General features: G+C 40.1%; 1 protein-coding gene across 1 annotated transcript in view; it reads left to right on the top strand.

The window, feature by feature from the left end:
* Nucleotides 1–19416, top strand: part of Gpc3 (glypican 3) — a 352864-nt gene that overhangs the window by 196826 nt on the left and 136622 nt on the right. Inside the window, 1 exon segment of the mRNA XM_032890339.1 lies at nt 680–1374. Within this exon segment, the coding sequence (XP_032746230.1) occupies nt 680–1374 (695 nt within the window).

Below are 19416 nucleotides of genomic sequence, written 5' to 3' on the forward strand. Positions count from 1 at the left end.
CCAGAGACGCTTAGCATTTATCCTCCCAGATGTTCAGCTGTGGTTACTGTCAATAGCAAATGTACAGATAAGTGTATGGATTTTTCTTTCCAGCCAGATACCCACTTAGTGAATGAATACCTTTTCCAGGTCTGGCAGTCTGTCAGATTGCCTTTAAAGTTATTTGGAGAAAGTCTACCCCAAAGAATTAAACTTTGGTTATCTTTTGTTCTTGGCTAATAACTTGCTTCTCCTCTGGGTTTGAACAGGCTCAAGTTGCTACATGAGTTTATATGGTATATTGTCTGTTGAAATATTTTTCTCTGTCTAAAAATGAAATGTCTTTAAATACGATCTTTTAACTGAGTGAATCAATGAAAGAAAAATAATTTCTCAATCTTTAATCAATATTTTCATGAAATGAAATGTTAACTGAATCCTAGCAGTTGTCATTTGAAATACAATTTCTATGTTTAAGAATTTATGTGCACATCGAGATTTAGACTTCACATTCAGAAAGGAAAATTGATTTATGGGAGCAAATAACTACAGAATATAGGTAATACCAGCAATGAATGTAAGTCACTTATTAAAAGCAAATGGATCTTAATCACCAAAGCAACAGAGGCATATCAAATTCATTTACGCGCTGGAGTTCATGTTTTAATTTTTGGGCATATCTTTTTCTCTTATTTTACAGAGGCCTTTGAAATTGTTGTTCGCCATGCCAAGAACTACACCAATGCCATGTTCAAGAATAACTACCCCAGCCTGACTCCACAAGCTTTTGAGTTTGTCGGTGAATTTTTCACAGATGTGTCTCTCTACATCTTGGGTTCTGATATCAATGTGGATGATATGGTCAATGAATTGTTCGACAGCCTCTTTCCAGTCATCTATACCCAGATGATGAACCCAGGCCTGCCCGAGTCAGTATTAGACATCAACGAGTGCCTCCGAGGAGCAAGACGCGACCTGAAAGTATTTGGCAGTTTCCCCAAGCTTATTATGACCCAGGTTTCCAAGTCACTGCAAGTTACTAGAATCTTCCTTCAGGCCCTGAACCTCGGAATTGAAGTAATCAACACCACCGACCACCTCAAGTTTAGTAAGGACTGTGGCCGTATGCTCACCCGAATGTGGTACTGCTCTTACTGCCAGGGACTGATGATGGTCAAACCTTGTGGTGGTTATTGCAATGTGGTCATGCAAGGCTGTATGGCAGGTGTGGTAGAGATCGACAAGTACTGGAGAGAATACATTCTGTCTCTTGAAGAGCTCGTGAACGGCATGTACAGAATCTACGACATGGAGAATGTGCTGCTCGGACTCTTTTCTACCATCCATGATTCCATCCAGTATGTGCAGAAGAACGGAGGCAAGCTGACCACCACTGTAAGTATCAGTCTTCAGGCTCGAAGGAGCTGTCGTTCATTGTGGTGGTGGGCGGGGTGGCCTTGCCATCAACAGATACATATAGAGAAAGGAAAGATGACAAGCAAGTGAGAATGCTGATGGACTGAATGCAGGCTTAAGAGATAGACAGTATGTTAGAACTACAGGTTATAGAGTTGTAATACCAGACTTTGTTTTCTAGCTCCACATACTTCCTTGTTGAGTATTGGGAGCTAATCTTATCTTTATGAATTTCATTTTTTGAATTCACGATAAAAGACTAGCTTGTATTCAGACACGTAGCATCTGTGTGGTATATGGTAAGTCTTTATTACACATTACCTGTTGTTGTTATTATCAGAACCTGTATGGTAATATTTTGTCTTTCTTATAAATAAGGAAACTGAAGCTTAGTGAATTGTACGTTGCCCAGGGACATCCAGTACCATAGTTAGTGGAAGAGACATGATTCAGAAACTGAATTTTTAATTTAGTTATCATCACCTTCTACTGACTTCACTCTGTGGTCTTTATCTAAAGAGAATGTAAAATATCATTTAAGAGAAGAGAGTCAGTGTCTACTGACTAAACCCACATGGGGACCTAGGAAAAACATCTGTGCTCCACACTCATGTTTGCAGCCTTAATTATACCAGTCTGTGACTGATGGAATTTGTAATTGGAGAAGGGAAGCTCTGCAAGGTCTGTAGCAGTTTGCTTGGCTTGGAGGAGATTCTGTTATAGAACCACAAGAGAAAGCCACTTCTGATGTAGAGCAGAGCATACAGCCAAGAGCTTCCAGCTATGTTCTTTTAAGACAATAATTCTCAACTGCTTCCTGCTCCATAGGAGGATATGCCAAGCAGTACAATATACTACTATTGTTGAGCTCCTGCTTACATCTCAGGTGCTCTGTTGGTGATATTATTAACGCACGTATTACAGCCATCCATAGGATGGGTCTCAGTAGTGTACCCATTGCACACAGGAGGGATGAAGCTTAGAGAGTGTAAGTAAGTTCCAAGGTCTCCAAAATTGTTCTATGGAAGGAGCTGTGATTCAAACCCAGGCTTTGCTGGCCTTGTTGACTTCTGCTCTTAGCTTCCCTCCCGCACATTGCTGAATACTCTGAGCTATTACTTAACCAGAATGTAGAGAGCAGCATGGGCTAGTTAGCCTTGTCTTTAAACTCTGGAAGTGCAACGTGATAGGGGTAATTGGTTTCTTTGGTGAATTAAACTAGGAGGGAGGACAGAAATGATACAACCCTCAGCACGGGTACTTATGGAGCTGCTCTAATTGCCCCATTCACAGTGTTGGCCATTTAAAACCCATTTGCTGAGAAAATATTTTATAGTAAAATGAACAGAAATGCCCTATCTAACGATGGTGTTCTTCGATGGCTAATTATTCCCTTGACTGCTTTATAATTTGAGGCCATATTCTGGGGCCTTATGCAAAAGTCAATTGCACAGAACTAGAAAAATGAGAAGTGCATTCATATGTTCATTCAGTAGCATTGATGGAGGGTCCACTGTGAGTCCCGCCCCAACCAAGGGCATCAGGGTGTGAGAATATCTACAGTAAGAGGAAAATAAGAGTACGTTAATGGCAAGATGCTTGAGTATTTAAAGGTTATCCATGCACATATTTTTTTTGAGGTTACCTTAATGGAACATCTAACCCCCAGTACATTTTAAAACAAAAAGATGAAGTTTAGAGCGTGCAAGTGACACATACCCATAGCCCTGGTCCTCAAGGACTAGGGCACGAAGCTTGGAAGTTTGAATAGACTGCTTGAACTAATCTAAGTCTCCAACAACAAACACAGAGAGAAGGAAAACAAAGCAAAATAAAGACAATCAGAAAACCAAACTAAGTACACTGTTTTGATGAGATCTGGGCATGCAGGTTGGTTGTGTGAACATTTATCAACATCTGCCTTATGCAGGGAATTTTGTCTCCTGCCAGGCATCTGTAACCTCCCAGACATAGTTCTGAAGTCTTAGCATGCCACTATTTCATTGGTAGATACACATGTAGCTGAATAAATTCTACCATAGTGAACATTTTGCTATGATGTGAAGGTTGGAAAAGAGGAGGGAAAATGGAGCTAGTCTAATCCCATTTGAAAATGAAGAAATTAAGTCTCAGGAGGCATACCCAAAGATTTTTAGCTAAGAAAAGAGCCAGAAGCAGAATCCCAGGTAGTCTTCTGCTGCAATCTAATATTATTTCTGCCATATCTCTCTGTTCCTTAGTAGATCCTTCCAGACTTTCACTCTAAAAGTACCATTAAGATTTTGCAAAGACATAAATCGCATAGTTATTTTAGGCTTTCAGACCTGCTATATTGTAGGTGTGTGTACATGTAGGTGTGTGCTCATACACACCTAATATACAGGAGAGGGAGTACATTTTGTGTCATTATCATTCAGGAGGAAAGGCCTTGGCTGTCAGGAGGTGGTCAGTGATGCAGTTCCTTTCTGGTTTGGCCATTAAGGGCCTGATTGCTCCCAGCTCCCATCTAGTTATGAGAGCGTGAAGTCTGCCATCCCCTGGGAATGCTTGAACTAAGCCAGAAAGCATATGTATGCCGCCTCATTGCTGTTATATGATCACCAAGACTAAGTTGTTTGCATCACCTGGTGGGGATTAGGGAGTCACTGGCTGGGTGTGTTCCAGTCCACACTCTGTACAGGCTACAAGCAGGCAGGGCTCTTTATTAGGGTGAGGAGAACTATGGGATTGACCGACTGAAGCACTCTGTTCATGCTAACAAACCCACAGACAGAATTCCTCAACCCAAAAGCTGGTTTAAAATTAAGTGTTAACAAGTCTCTGCTGGCGCACCCTCACTTCCTTGTGTTAACAAAATGGGAATTCCCCACAGTAAGATGTTGCCTAAGGTCAGGGGTGCTGAGATCTCTCTTTCTCATCATGCCATTCCTGAGTGGTGGGTGGGGCAGCTTTCTTGACTAGCTAAATAAATAATGGCATGAGGTGTCCATACAGGGATGTTGTCCAGTTGTGTTGGGGTTGGTTGCTCTAACCTATCTCACATCCTGAAGGTGGTTTTGGCCTTCGACATAGCTGTGACAATCTTAGATTTTCATTTTCAATTATAGATTGTTGGTGTTTTAGTTTCTGCAAGGATGGGTCTCAATCCTGTAGATGACCAGGTGAAGGAATGGGGGCAAATATTGGAGTCTTCTTACTCACAGCAGTCCTGAATGTAGCAAATGCTCAGTTGCCAAAATTTATCCATCATGTTCCAGTCAACCGGAGAACTAGTTTAGCATTGCTGGAGTCCAAGCCCAGATATTCTGTTAACAGAACGCTGTGGAGAGGCTAGAGAACTTGCCACTTCTACAGGGTCCGACTTGATTCTGATGTTCCTTTAAGGACATCTCATTACCTTGTTAGAAAGATAAAAGAAGATTAAGAAGTTGGAAGTGAATAGCCCAGATACCATAGACTGTTTTTTGACAAAGGACGAATGATATTATATCTCTAAAATGGGGCTGCTATGTTAGATATTAAATGAATCATTAGATGTAGAAAGTGCAAGGACTCACTAAGCCCTAATCCACTGTGAATAACGATTTTTCTTTACACTTTTTAAAGATTTGTTTTTACTAGTTTAAATGGTGTGTGTGTGTGTCGCACGGTACCCCCGGAGCTGGAGTTAAGTGACTATGTGGGTTCTGGGAACAGAGAACTCAGGTACTCTGAAAGAGCAGCAAGTGCCCTTAACCTCTGAGCTTTTCTCCAGCCCAGGTACAGCTTTTTTTCTTTTACTGCTGATGAATGAACTTAAAGAATCACGTGTGCCAGGAACGTGTTCTATCACTGAGCCATGACCCCAGCTCCATACACTTATCTTAGACTAGGATTCACCCATATTATTTCAGTGTAAATAAATAGAATTAAAAATATCAATAAATGAGTAAAAAAAAATCTGTATGCACATGTAAGAGGGCAAGGGAACAGAAAGTGGAGGAGACAAATGTCTACACTGAAAAGCTCCTTCCAAAAGATATTAATCTGGTTTTCCAATGTATTTATTTGGAAGCAAGGATACACATCTTGCCCCCAAGTGAGTATTGAACCTTTGATAGTAGTTGGGTGAATAAAATCTCACCATAAAAATGGATCAGCATGGGATTGATTTCCACATTCTATACCTTGAAGCAAATACAGATAGGTCCACCGTATGATGCATTTTTCCAGCATTGCTGATTACCATGGCTTTTCCCCCAACACAGAGGATCGAGCCCAGCTTCGTGTACTTGTTAAGCAACCACTCTACCATTCGCAGCTCATGTAAAACACGTTTTAAACATTCTATTGTTTTTGTCTCTAAAACACTTTGATTGCCATTACTGTATACCTACAGGTAGATGATGTGCATTTCATGCACTCATTCATTCCTTACATGTGGGGTGCTTATTCCTCTGCCTGAAAAATTGCCAAAACTTTCCGTAGCTAATCTCCTTGACTGTCCTCAGTCCACAATGAAATTGCTCATATACTCTTTTGCTGTTGTTGTTGATCTATGAGAATGTAATTTAATTACAACACTTCTCCTTTCCCTTCCCTCCCATATACCCCTGCCTACTCTCCTTCAAATTCATGCTCTTACACTCGTGTTTGACCGTTCATACCTTTCTTTTTTCTTATTTGCTAGTGTACTTTATTAACTTTCCTTAGCATGCCCCTGCATTGTGGTTTCCTGGCCCACACTTTTATTACCTTGACTTACGCTGTTTCACGGAAAGTCGTGAAAAATTGCGACCCTTTCTATCACTACCGTTTCTCCCTTTCTTCTGTCATTGCGACTTTAGCACTCCCTGACAGAGATCCTGTACATGTCTATTAAACATTTCATTGTGGAAGAGCGTGGTGGACTCTGAGCATCATAAAGAGGGTAGAGGAGCTGAGCATGAAAGATTCTCTTGCTCCATTTAAGGGTCAGTAAGCCAGCAGGTCTCAGAACTCAGATTCCGAGCTAACGGTTGGTCTGACTCCAAAACTCTTGCTTGTTACCATGACTATATTGCTCTCTCAAACACGTCCATTCTCTATTCACTAGTATCTTCATTCCCCAAACACAGCCTAAATTGGCTTTTTATTATATTATTTAATATCCTGTATTACTCCCTACTGTTTTTCCAGCTGCACAATCAGTTTTTGAATTCATTCTCTTTCCTTGGAGACTCCTGCTCTACTATTTCCCGATGAAGAACTAGAAGACATGAAGTAGTTTCTTCTTTCTCTTTTTCTCATACTCCTAACACTTAAAGGCACAGAATAGTTTCTAAGAGAATGGTTGTGTAGGCTCTACCTATGTTAGTGTTGTCAATAGTGGAAAATCTCTAAGTTCCAGTTGCAGTGTTGAGTCCCTGCCCACTGGAGCAACAGATAGCCATCTTGGATTTTGCAGTGTTGGAACTCGGGTCTGTGCATGCTAAGCATGTGCTCTAACACAGAGCTACATCTCCAGCCCAAACAGACAGCGTTCAGGGTATCTGGTATTTATGCTGAATATCAAATTATATTCAGATGTCTACTTTATTCCCTTCAGTAGTAACTTTGCCTACTGAGAGCCTAACCTATGTCCATATCCGAGTATACCCTTTTCTTTGGCTTTGAAGAAGCAATACAGTCAGTATTTATTCATGGATAGTAGGAAGCTTTGAGGCAGATTCTCCTGTTGAGCCACAATAATAATTCACCCTATCAAGTTTGTGCATTTTCCTGTCTGTGTGAGTGACTGTAAGTCGTCAAGATTTCCAAGATTAGCCTTACCTTTCTTCTCTGCCTTTGAAGGCTGAGGCCATTTCTCAGATGTCAGTTTGTCCGAGCTTCTCTCCTTGTATGCTACCACTGCACCTTCATTTTTTTAGTCTCAGACAGAATACCTTCTCTGAATTCATAGAAGCTGCTCTCCTTTCCGAAGGGATTCAGTAGTGATAAATCCAGCAAATATCTCAGTACCTCATTAGCGTCTGCAGGCCAGCATCAGGAACGGCAATAAGCAATATTATTCAAATGAGGTCCGTTTCTGCAATGACAGAAAATTTCCATTTTCTCATTTTTTTTTTTAACATTCACAATAAAAATAGCGTTGGTGATTGCCAGGAGACAAAGGTGATGGTTTGGTCTTTTGTTCTGTTTTGAGGATTCACTCATAGCACAGGCTAGCACTGAACTTAGGGTCCTACTGCCCCAACCTGAAAAAGGCCGTTATTAAACACAGGCGACCTAATTATTGAAAAACTACAAAGGAAGAATTGACACCATTGAGTGGCAATTTTCCAAAGCTAATCATATGAAAAAAAGCTTTTGAATGTGTCATCCTGATGTTACATGTGGATTGTAGGTTATTTTAGGAGATAAGATGGGTTCTGTGCAAATCCAGCATTGTTTGCCTTTACCTAGGTGAGGGACAGCACGATGGCGAGTTGCTCTTTCATTCCGGCTTTAGGAATACATATTTAATCCTCTTTTCTTTGATCAATGAACTGATAGAATGAGAACATGCCCTCAAGAACTGTGGAAAGTCTGGAATTTCTCCTCAGTCGCAAGCTGATACCGCTGATCTACTACCATTTTATGGAAGCCAGTTAAAGGAATGAATTAGAGATGCAGAACTATTAATTTCTCACAGCGATGACAGTAACCAGAGGATCAGCATTTGTATGAGGTTCCCTAGCCTCAATTCCCACAGGGCAAGGCAAAGAGGGCTGGATAGCTCCTGCAAACAGAGTGTGGCGCTTTACTAGGGAGCATTTTTCAGCTTAGAGAACTCAAATGTATCCTTACCACTACAATAATAAAACCAAGCAAAACAGCAATCCATTGGTCTAATGGCCAGATCCTCAGCATTGCACCTGGGTAACTTATTTCTCACCATTGGTATTGCTCATTTCTCTTAGCATCCAAGCTCTACAGACACTACATGAAGTTACTTGGAAGAGATAGCTTGCAGCAAATAGTGGTCAGTGTTTCCATTTGTAAGACACATAGAAGCCCAAGCTATCTGTAAAGAATTTTCTTACAAGTTGCTACCTTTGGATGATGGCAAGACGCTCTCAAGTTTTCAATGCCTTTGGAGGATCAAATCAAGGAGTTAGAAAGTAGAGAACAATTAGTTCAGCTTCGTCTAGTTAGCCATAAGGCAGCTTATGTGCCACCTGTTGGAGCATAGCCAAAAGTACACACAAAGACCATAAACAGGGACAGTGTTTTCAGCCATGCAGAGAATACAAAACCCTACCAAAGTAGCACTTGATATTGTTGCTTCTCATTAGCAGTAAAACTCGATTGCTCTGGTCTTCCAACTACCTTTCTCTCTCTGTCTCTCTCTGTCTCTCTCTCTCTCTCTCTGTCTCTCTCTGTCTCTCTCTGTCTCTCTCTCTCTGTCTCTCTCTCTCTGTCTCTCTCTCTCTCTGTCTGTCTCTGTCTCTGTCTCTCTCTCTGTCTCTCTGTCTCTCTGTCTCTCTCTCTGTCTCTCTGTCTCTCTCTGCAGCTATCTTTTCCTTTCCTGCTTTTTGAGGGTACAGAGTTATAACTTTTCAATTTCTACATAAACTGGGGACGTTATCTCTTTTATTGCACTTAAAAGGTGGCAGATGTGATAACCACAGGGTAGTTAGCTGACACTTATCCATGTCTGCTGGTAGGGACAGGGAGAACGGATTTGTTCCCAAAGGATATTCAGAAAAGTTAGATAATTCAAGGTTATTTGCCCAAGAGAGCAGAAGTTCAGAAAGATACCCCCATGGTCCAACATTGTAAGGACCCATGGGCTCCCGGGGTGACAGTGAGTGAGTACAAAATGCCTATTTCAAATGTTGGCTGCTCAGGGAGTCAGAACATGGTGAAAGCAGCCTTTACTTTATGAAGACAGAATAGCCTCTGGATATTTATTCATTACAAAAGCTGAAAAGCCTCAGAATTCACAGTGTGGTTCCTCTGCTATGCCTTTTCCTTCGCCTGGAGTTAAAGTCTGTCTTGGCAAATGTAGTGCCAGTCATTCACTAATGATCCCCTGACCCCCTGCATAAGGCACCTTGGCCCATTAACCTCTTAGGCTTATGCATTTTGCTATCTTGCTCAGGTATTCAGACCAAAGTTCTTTCTACCTTGGCTCTCTTTTTTCAAAAACCAAGCCTCATACCCCCCAACCCTCACAATTGGAAAACAAAACAATTATGCCCATCACAGTCATTGGTTTTAAACAGGTAGGACAGTAGAATAGTCATTTCCTTAAGGGAGTAAACGATTGCAATGGTTGCTTCAGTCAATGCCACCAGGACGTGAGTCTGCACGCGCAACATCAAGTGTGCTGCGGCCTTTCTGAGATCATTCTCATTCTCAGCAGCCAAGCCTGACTCAGTGCTGAGCTCTGTGCACTGCAGTGGGCCTCCCTGTTTTTTGTTCCTTTCCTTGTTGTGTGTGGGGGTGTCAGTGGGGTAAAACAAATGACTTTTGTCTCCATAAAAGTGCAGATTTCGTCATATCCTTTCAAAAATGTCCCTTCGGGATGTTCATAACCCTGCAATGCTGTTTTCTTGCTTTCTGTGGGGTCTGGGGTTGGGGGAAGGAAAGAGCCAAGGCTGCCCCCTTATTACCCAATTCAGATCCTTTCTGAAGAATATGCAGAAAGCGAATTAAGTTTGCCTATTCATTCCACTCGGAATGCCTGAACCAGATAAAACAGGAAACGGAGTCATTATATTTGGGTGCTGTCTATTATCATTTACTGACTCAGAGTCTATCTAAGCCTTTTTGCTTTTCTCAGATAATTAATTTTGTTCTAAATGTGGGGAATCATGATGGTAATCAGTATGTTTGTATTTTCAGCTACAAATAGAGCCTATCAAAGATGTGGAGCACAAATAAACCCCATAAAATATACAGCCCCAGCACCGCTTAGAATTAATGTGCTATCTTTTTTTCAAAAGGAAATATACATACATATATGTGTGTGTATGATTTTTAAAGTTCTCCTTGCTTTTCTTTCATGGTTAATAACTAGGGCGCTCTTTTTCAACTCAAGCCTGTGCTGCGAATTATATTTATCATCAAATCTCATGTAGCAGAGCTGAAGGAGACTTTGATTTGGCTCAGAAATCAACTTGTCAACATATACACATTTCTCAGTGCTAGATGTGAATTTCTCTTACTATTCTCCCAGGAAATTAGGAGTGGTCAGATCCCACAAACACAGAAAGAGGTCGCTGTGTGCACTTTGAGAAAGGATGTACCCTTTTATTCACACAGCTTGCCCCATAGCCCTAGCCAAACCCTATTCTAAGCCCATCCCTTCTCATTCTTTTAGGATAATATAGTACTCTGCATCTCATTCATTCAGTCTGTTCTGTGTTTAAAGTGATGATGTTTGATCATAGTTCAAGAATCACAGGGACCCTATTTCTGCTTCTGCTAGTACATATTGAGAAGCAATCTTTTTTTTTTTTTTTGCCAGAAAAGTCTTCTAAAAAGGAAGTAAGGTGTCTTTCAGCTGATGTCATCCATTTGTATGGAGAAACAGTTGAACAGTACGTTGCACCTTATGAAATCTGCTGCTATGAGAAATGTCAGATTAGAGATCAAGAGTTCATACATACGATCTCAGCCTTGTGCTGACACAGGCTAATGGTCTTTAAAAAAGCAACTTCTCAGTATCTCTCAATCTATATAAGGAAGAAGAGTGTGAACAGGACAGGAGAAGGATTGAGGAAGAGACCACAATTATAAAAATTTGCTGTGTGCCTTATGGAGATCTAAGATCTATCCATGGATGGCCTCTTTTGGTTTATGATTATCCTGAGAAGAGGAATGTGGTGATTGCCATTTTCCTGGTAAAAGAACAGAAGGAGAGAGATTTGGAAGTACGTACTAGCTGTACTGTTGCTTCAGCTGCTATGCAGAGCAGGAGTCCCCGAAGTACATCCCTCAGCTCCAGAAACAACCAGGCTTCAAATATATGGGAAGGGCAGGCTTTGGTTGTGCACTGACTTAGTTAGTGGGAAGAAGAAAGGAAGGGGAGCCAGAAATTGCTCAGGGTCTTTCCTTCTTGCCAATTTCTCAGTTATTATTCATCCTGTTTTCTACATGTGGCCTTGAGAATTGCATGGGAACTTCCAATGGGCCTCACTTCTCTTCCTCATTCTTGTATTAATTAATCCTAATTAGATTTTTCAAAGTCTGCTTGGAGCTCAGGCTTCCCCCAGGATTATTGCCTATTTAATTTACCTTTTTAAAACAGAATCTGTTCTTGATGAGCTTAGTTTTTTTCCTTAATGCTTTAAAGCTATATAGCAGATATGTTCTCTCCCATTCAGCTCAAATATCCATGGTGAAATACGAAGCTCTGTGGCTTTCTTATTCTGCACTAAACCTTGAAATTATCTTTTTCAAAACATGGAAGGCATTCCCTATTAAGTGGATTTCAGAGTGATTCAACTGCTCATTCCTCTGAACAAATCCTTGATGCAAAATGGGTGGGTGTCTTGACTATAATGACCTCCTAGCTGACTTCTTTTTAGTTATGAGCATTTTAAATAATCTTTGAGCAGACTTTACAAGTTTTCTAGACACAATGTAATGTAGACAAAATATTAGGAGCCTAAACTAGGGTCCTTAACCTGATTAAGGGTTGGGGATTTAGCTCAGTGGTAGAGCGCTTACCTAGGAAGTGCAAGGCCCTGGGTTCGGTTCCCAGCTCCGAAAAAAAAAAAGAACCAAAAAAAAAAAAAGTAATAATTGTTACAAATTGATATAATCAATCCTGACAGGAGCTGTAGAATCCATGTTAGGTAGTCTACTCCTCTGAAAAGGATGTCAACCTTCCTTGGATCTCAGAGGGCAAAGGAACACACTGGAGGAACTCTTTCCCTCACACATCTGTGTTTATCAAGCTTGCAAGACCATTTCCTTCCTCACCATTTCTCCTGAATCTGTAATGCTCTGATTAAAAAAAAATTAATGTGTGACTCAAAGTGTTCTATTCTGAAAGGCCCCATTCAGAACTGTCACAGCTCTCGTTATTATTGGCCAGAGACTGTGTGAGATACCAGGAATGGGAAATTACAACGAAGCTTCATTTTTTAAAATTGATTTCTGAAATAGAATTACATCATCTTCCCCACCCCTTTCCCCCCCCTCTCCTTTCCCCGTTACCCTCTCTCACACTCCCCCACGCCCCCCTCTCAAGTTGATAGACTCTTATTTGTTACACACACACACACACACACACACACACACACATTTTTTTGTTTGTTTGTGTGTATGAATTTCAAGGCTGATCATTCTGCATTTGACAACCAGTATGGGGATTAATCCACAGGGAGACTGATTCTGCCAGTCCAAAGTTGAATGTAGGATGAAGATTTAAAAAAAAAAAAAAAAAAAAAAAACAAAGCTTTCTTCACAACAGATGAGACTATACCTAGAAAAGAAATGCACTCATTTTGTCCTTCCATGGAATAGAGTTGGAAAAGTATATATAACTTGGAAGAGATAGCTTGAGGTTCAAGGAGTTACAGTGAGAGTCCTTTGCATCCCTAAACATGTTTCATCTCCACGAGCTTTGACATATATATATATGTATAAAATAAAAACACTGACAATTCCTATCACTTAAAGGCAATGGGAAAATTCTTAAATGTATATGATTCACTTTACCTGCTGTGAAGCAAAGTGATTTTTTTTTCTCCCTAGGTCCTTCCTTTGCATGATGGGGTGTTCATCTTTTGGGTCCCCAAATAGCAGCACCACATTTACTGATCCAAAGAAAAAGTTCTTTTGCTCAGAGGTCACAATGCAAATACCAAGTTTGGGGATGATAAACCAATTGGCCTGCAGAAGAACTTGTGGATTCTTTTCCTCATGTTAGTATTGCTCTTTCAGAGAAAGATGCTGGACTAAGTTTTCCACATTTCCTAAAGACTTAAATTCTCACTACTTGCTATATTTAGAGCTTGGTGTACCTTTAAAGCAAACTTCTTTAGTCTCTGTAGTCACAGGACTCTTTCTCTACCTGCCCAACCCCTACCAAGAAGGTCAACCAACCATGTTTTCCCAAATGTTAAGGTCAATTCCCAACCAAGCAGACCAACTGGACCATCTACGAATTTGCTGGCCGATTACATGGGTCTTCCCAGAGGGCTCATGGGAAAAGGGCAGCAAAATGTATCTGGATCCCTGATAGGAATTGTTTGTTGGTTTGTTAGTCTGTTTGTTTGTCTGATTTTTTTAACATTAATCTTCTTTTGCTGTGGCTTAGTGCTGAAATCTCCAGGAATAGAGGGAGGACTCAAGCTGTGTTTATGGCTCCTTTGTTTTTGGAGTGTTATTTATGCATTATAATGCTAAATTGCTTTTTTACTGGGTACCACTGTTAAATGATGATTAAACGTAGGTTGGTATAAAAGTGAATAGACGTCTATTTTTTATCCCAGGGAAAATTTACTGATATCCTTTTGGTTTAAATGTTAAGCTTTTATTCTATTGCTAAAATTTCTCTTCTCTTCATAGCTCCTCTGCTTACATGTTCTTTCTCCCTTCTATTACCTTTCTGTTTCTTGGACTTTGGGCTACCATTCTACTCTCTGACGAAAAGAAAAATTAAATACAAGGCTCCGTTCCGCCCCCCCCCCACATTAACATATAGGACAGAAAGAAAACATTCCTCTCATACAATTGAAATGTAAAAGTTTTGATGTTGTAAATCTCAGATAGGTCCCCATCAAAGAAAAAATATTCAAGCAAAGGATGAGGAGAAAAGTAGAAAGAACAGAGACAAGAGGAATCTGAGCCAGTGTGAGTGATATTGGCTCTGTAAGGACCACCTCCTCCTAAATGGCCCATTTGTTATTCTTTTTGGGGCGAATGCTGGATGCTGGAAGATAGTGAGACCAGTGCAGGCATCTGCATATGTCCTCTGATATTATTAATTTTCCTTATTGGACTCATCATAAGGATAATTAAATGTTTCTTATCATTTGAAGATTCATTAGTTTTGCCTTCATTTGTTATAATTCCTTTTATTTTTAAGATTATAATAAAATTGTATCATTTCCTCCTTCTGTTTCCTTTCTCCAAACCCTCCCATACCCTCCTTGCTCCATTTCAAATTTGTAGCCCATTTTCACCAATTGCTACTGTATACATGTATGTGTAAGCATATACTAGGTACATTTTTCCTACATATAACTTTACTGTCTATAAATGTGCTGCCCTTACTGTTATAAAGAATTGTCATTTGTTCTTTCATCTAATTTTTGCATTTTCCTTTTCATTCAATTCCATGTCTTCTCCATTTGGAGCAGCCCTCATGTACCAGTGGAGATCTCTGACTTCCTGTATTGCTCTTGACTCCTTTATCCGTTCCTAAATTACATTCTCACATGTTTCTCTCTGACTTCCACAGTGACTATGGATTAAGCCTCCCATTTGATAATTCCATGAGCCTATCATCGAGACTACAGAGACACCTTACCTCCTGCCCAGATTAAGTGATCAGATTCTTGGTCTAGTGTTTGTTTCAGAGATTCTTGTCTGGGTCCCTGTAGGCTTCCCTGAAGCTCTATTATGGCTCTATTTCTCCTTTCCTCATAAACATCTTTTGCTACAGCAGTTAGGCCTCCCAGTGCCAGAAAAACAGCCAGAATCACCACCCACACCCAACGTAGCCCACTCCTCTTCATCTTGAATTTTGAAGAGATAATCCAAGAGAAAAAAAGACTCATTAAATGCAATATTCAAGATAAAATGCAAATTCAAGAGGCAGCAAGTGAGGATGTCTATTTGGGAGCTTTTTTTTCTCTGCCAAATGAAAGCAGCTAGTGGATAAAAAAAAACAAATCTATCAGTCCAGCAGCCAGGAATTCTTAACACAGACATTACATAACATTTCCTTGGTGTATCTTTTCAAGCCAGAGTAAGGAATTTAATTGGTTACCGGTGGAACCAAGCCAACAGTCTAGGAAAGTGAGAGCTAAAGCATGGGGACTAAGCAAAGGGAGTCCAAAACTTTATGTTCCTGTTGTGAAGATGGAATAAACCAAATACAAAGTAGGCACCTATGTAGCATCTGTGAGTGCTGTGATCAAAGGAAACATCTTGAAGCATTTGTGGATCTTTTCGATCAGAGATGCTCCAGGAAGCACCTCCCAATTCACAAGTGTGCCTCAATGGTCTGTTCTTAGGTGCTCCAGAGGTAGATGCTGTCCTTGGGCTGGGACCTTTGTTTCGCAACATTTTCCCCTGTCTGCTCCTGCAGCCTATTACATTCTCTTGATCTTTCTTTTTTCTTACCTATGTCCTGCAAGTGCTATAAAAGCATAAAGTATTTTTCCTTTCTTTTTCTTCACATTGTCTTCTTCCTCTTACATTTAAATCAGAGAATGATTTTGGAAAGATTTCTAATGATTTTGGAAAGATTTCTATTGTCTCTTCACATTCAAGATGAGAAAACTGAAGCATATGATCTGAAGAAAGGTGTTTGCCAAAGGTGTCAGTTAAAGGCAAACCAGGACAAACACCTCTGGCTTCTATCCATCAGGCCTGTATTGTTTGTGCTGTATCACTCATCTCTTTCAATGATTCTTTCTACCTAAAATATTCAAGCTGGCTTCTGAAGTTAGTTCCTGATTTGCTTTGTGTTCTGATTGTAAAATCCCTCGAGATCACAATAGACACATCATGACTAAAGATTCCAGCACACTGGGCATTATGAGTATTTCTCTGTGAAGAACAGAAATAAAATAGGCACAGGATGAAATTCCATGCCAAGATAGTTTTGCATCTGTGTATTCGCAAGTTGCCTGAGAAATTTTTGATGAGGGGGGAATCAAGTATAAATATGCAATTGAGACAAAGACAACTCGGAGATGTGGTGGTACTATTCATGACAGCAGTGCTGACTAGAAACTGTTAAGTCTCGTCTCTTCCTCTTCCGACTCTTGCACATATCTAAGCATGTCAATGAAAAACTGTTACTCAAAATGTGTTTCAGTTACAGCCAATTAAAGGTCAGCGCGTGTAATTTACACGCAATGGATAAGCAAGGACAAAAGCTATCTGTCGGGTCGTGAGGAATAGATTCCATTTCATTTGCAGATGCATGCTGCAAGGGCTTTTGAAAATGCACGATGCAAATCACTGTTGTGTTTTTTTTTTTTTTTTTTTAGAAATCATTTTCCCAGGTTTGGTGTCTCAGCCTGTTTCATTCTCTTGTTTGCGTGCATGCCATAGTCATTAGTACAATTGAATTATTGAATGACCTGCATTGGTACGCTGGTAGGCTGCTTGATTGAACTTATCTTTATAATAGAAATCAGAGAACACTTTTAACCTTGTTAGAGTTCCACTGTATCATTGATTAATATATAAAGAAAGGCATAAATTTCACAGTGAGCTATTTATTTCTCGACAATCTTGTGAAAGCAGTTTGGGTGATGTTACAGAAACTTTCTTCATACCTTTGTCAGGCTGACACTAATGATCCTGATTATTTCTGAGACTTTCAAAGTGTCAGTGTTAATTAAATGAAGGCTTAAAATATAGACAGAAATGAACATTTAAGTGGTTTTCTTAAGTGGTTGACAATGTGTATGAACATTCTTTTGTTACCTAGTTACTTCCAGAGAACTGATTTCATTTGATAAGGGTTTTTCTCTAGTACTTCGCTAAGTGGATAAGACAATGTTACCAAGGTCACAATTTCACAGTGAGTATTTTGATATATTCTGTACCAAGTATTATGGATAGAGAAATAGAAGCAGCCAACAGCTGCTCTCAAGAACGCTTTCTAATCTAGTGAGGGATACAGTGACCAAAAGAGAGATCAGTCACTGCACAACATTACAGCAACATCCAGAATTATCCAGCCATACTCGAGAAGGTCAGAAAAGGTGTCCTAGGGGAATTGACCATGAATGAAAAATTGTGTAACCGCTGTGATAACAAGTAAAGGGTCTCTAAGAAATAGATTGCTTGTGTTGAAGGACAACAGAAGCGTAGGGCTCAACTAGAAACTGGGGAATAGTACCGGAAGAAGGTTTTTCTTTCTGTGATTCAGGGCTCATTCAGTAGCCCTGACATCTATCTTAAGCCAACCAGGTCCTGGAACCTTACATAGCCTCTGGAAAGAAAGATTTTTTTAAAAAATGTTGTCTTTTCTCCAGCTTCTTGGGCAGCAAGCAGGCTCCAGCATGGCTGGAAGACCAGGCAACCCACACTGAGCCTGGCTCCTACAGATGGAGGGGGTTTGAGGAGCAGGAATTTGAGTGTTTGGAAGGGCCTAGATTAGGTATAGAAAATCGAGACAAAAAGTAAAACCTGGTTCTGTTTCTAATGAAAGCAATTCTATAAAAATGTATCACTGCTTTTAGATTGCTATTAGTGGAGTGTAGAACTCATTAAGAGACCTTAACATCATTAATAATTTTCCTACTTGAGTTTTATGAGTACTGTTTTCTTTAAAAGCCCTCATGAAACCCCTGTAGAAAAGCTAATATGCAGCTTTTCAATGTATTGCCCTTCAAGGCTCAGGTTCTAGTTAAGCATAAATTGCCTACAAATAGCTAATTGCTGGCTTCCACAGTAAAATGTGCGTATTGTCTCAGGGTGCATTCATAGTTATAAAAACCAAGCTATAGCCAATCCTTGTTTTTTGATAAACACTGCTAAGGAAGATGTTAAACCAAAGAGACGACTAGATTGTTGTATAGACTTTAAAGTACTTGGAATAGATTTGGACAAACTCACTGAGTGGGATAAGAAAGGTGTGCAGGGGTTGCTAAGAGACAAACTCAGGACCTTGTGCTTCTTAACTTAACCTTGTGCTTTTTTTCTTCAAAAGCAACATTCCCTGCTCTGAGATAGTTTTGAATAAACTCACTCATTGTCAGTAGCAGAGATTCATATAATGAGTTCTGGTATACATGTGAGGGCAGCATATTCAGCATATAATTATGTTTCCTATGTTAATAGCCCCTTCTAGTCTTCCTCCTTCTCTCTTCCTTCTTCTTCCCTTCATTCCTTTTTTCTTCCTCTTTTTTCCTCCCCATGTCTGTCTCTCAAGAAAAATGCACGATTGAAAACAGATGATTGCTATCTCATTTGACGGGAAAAGCTGCAACCAAGTGTTTGTCTCTAGCAACAGATGTTTGTTTGTCCAGACGGTGAGGCCAAAGGGATGTACAGTGCCCTATGGGCCACCGTTTGCATGTTGAGAGAACTAAAGGCAACCTTACACCTTTCCCTTGACTTTAGGATAGGTTAGAGGAATCAAAGTGGAAACTCAATAAAACTTTCAGAAACCAATAAATAGAACCTAGAAGGCGTGCTTCTCTGGGGATGGGAAGGCACCATATGTCACTTTCATGTGTTTTAATCTAAAGGCCAACGTTTCACTAGACTGTAGTGATAAATATTTGCTTTGTAGAGACTTTCATTGAAATGGCAAGTGTCTTTTCTTTAACTATTTCTCATGCATTTCCCCCTGATCAGAAAACAAATAAGTACAAAATGAAATGCCCTTAAAAATGGTATAAGACATACTCTTTCTGCGAGGAAGTGATTCTTTCAATACTGGCTTGCCTGGGAACCACTGAACCCAGGCTGTTGTCTGCAACTTTGCTTTCAAGACCCTTAGAAATCCTTAGTGGATCCCATTGTTTCACCAACAAGGAAACCAGAGAAGTGACTGTAGAGTAGAGGAATCAAGAGACACCCACAGCATCAAATAGTTGGAAGAGAGAGTTACTTAAGAAGTGCTCTAATAATTTTAGTAAGTTACAGGACAGGATGTAGTAAATAGACGAGAACCTGAAAAGCAATGGCTGCTTATTTAAGTGTCTCTTCTAGGAAACTTCATTCCTAGCACTTGTGTCTGTTCTTTAATATAACCCTCACCCCCCTCTTTTCTGGATGAGATGCAGAGAACTGGAGGAATAAAGTAGTTCTTTCCCTTTAGCAAGGAGCAGGAGAAATGAGACCATACAGAATCTTTCTGGAGCTAAA

The sequence above is a fragment of the Rattus rattus genome, chromosome X, assembly GCF_011064425.1.
Source record: "Rattus rattus isolate New Zealand chromosome X, Rrattus_CSIRO_v1, whole genome shotgun sequence".
NCBI classification, from domain to species: Eukaryota; Metazoa; Chordata; class Mammalia; order Rodentia; family Muridae; genus Rattus; species Rattus rattus.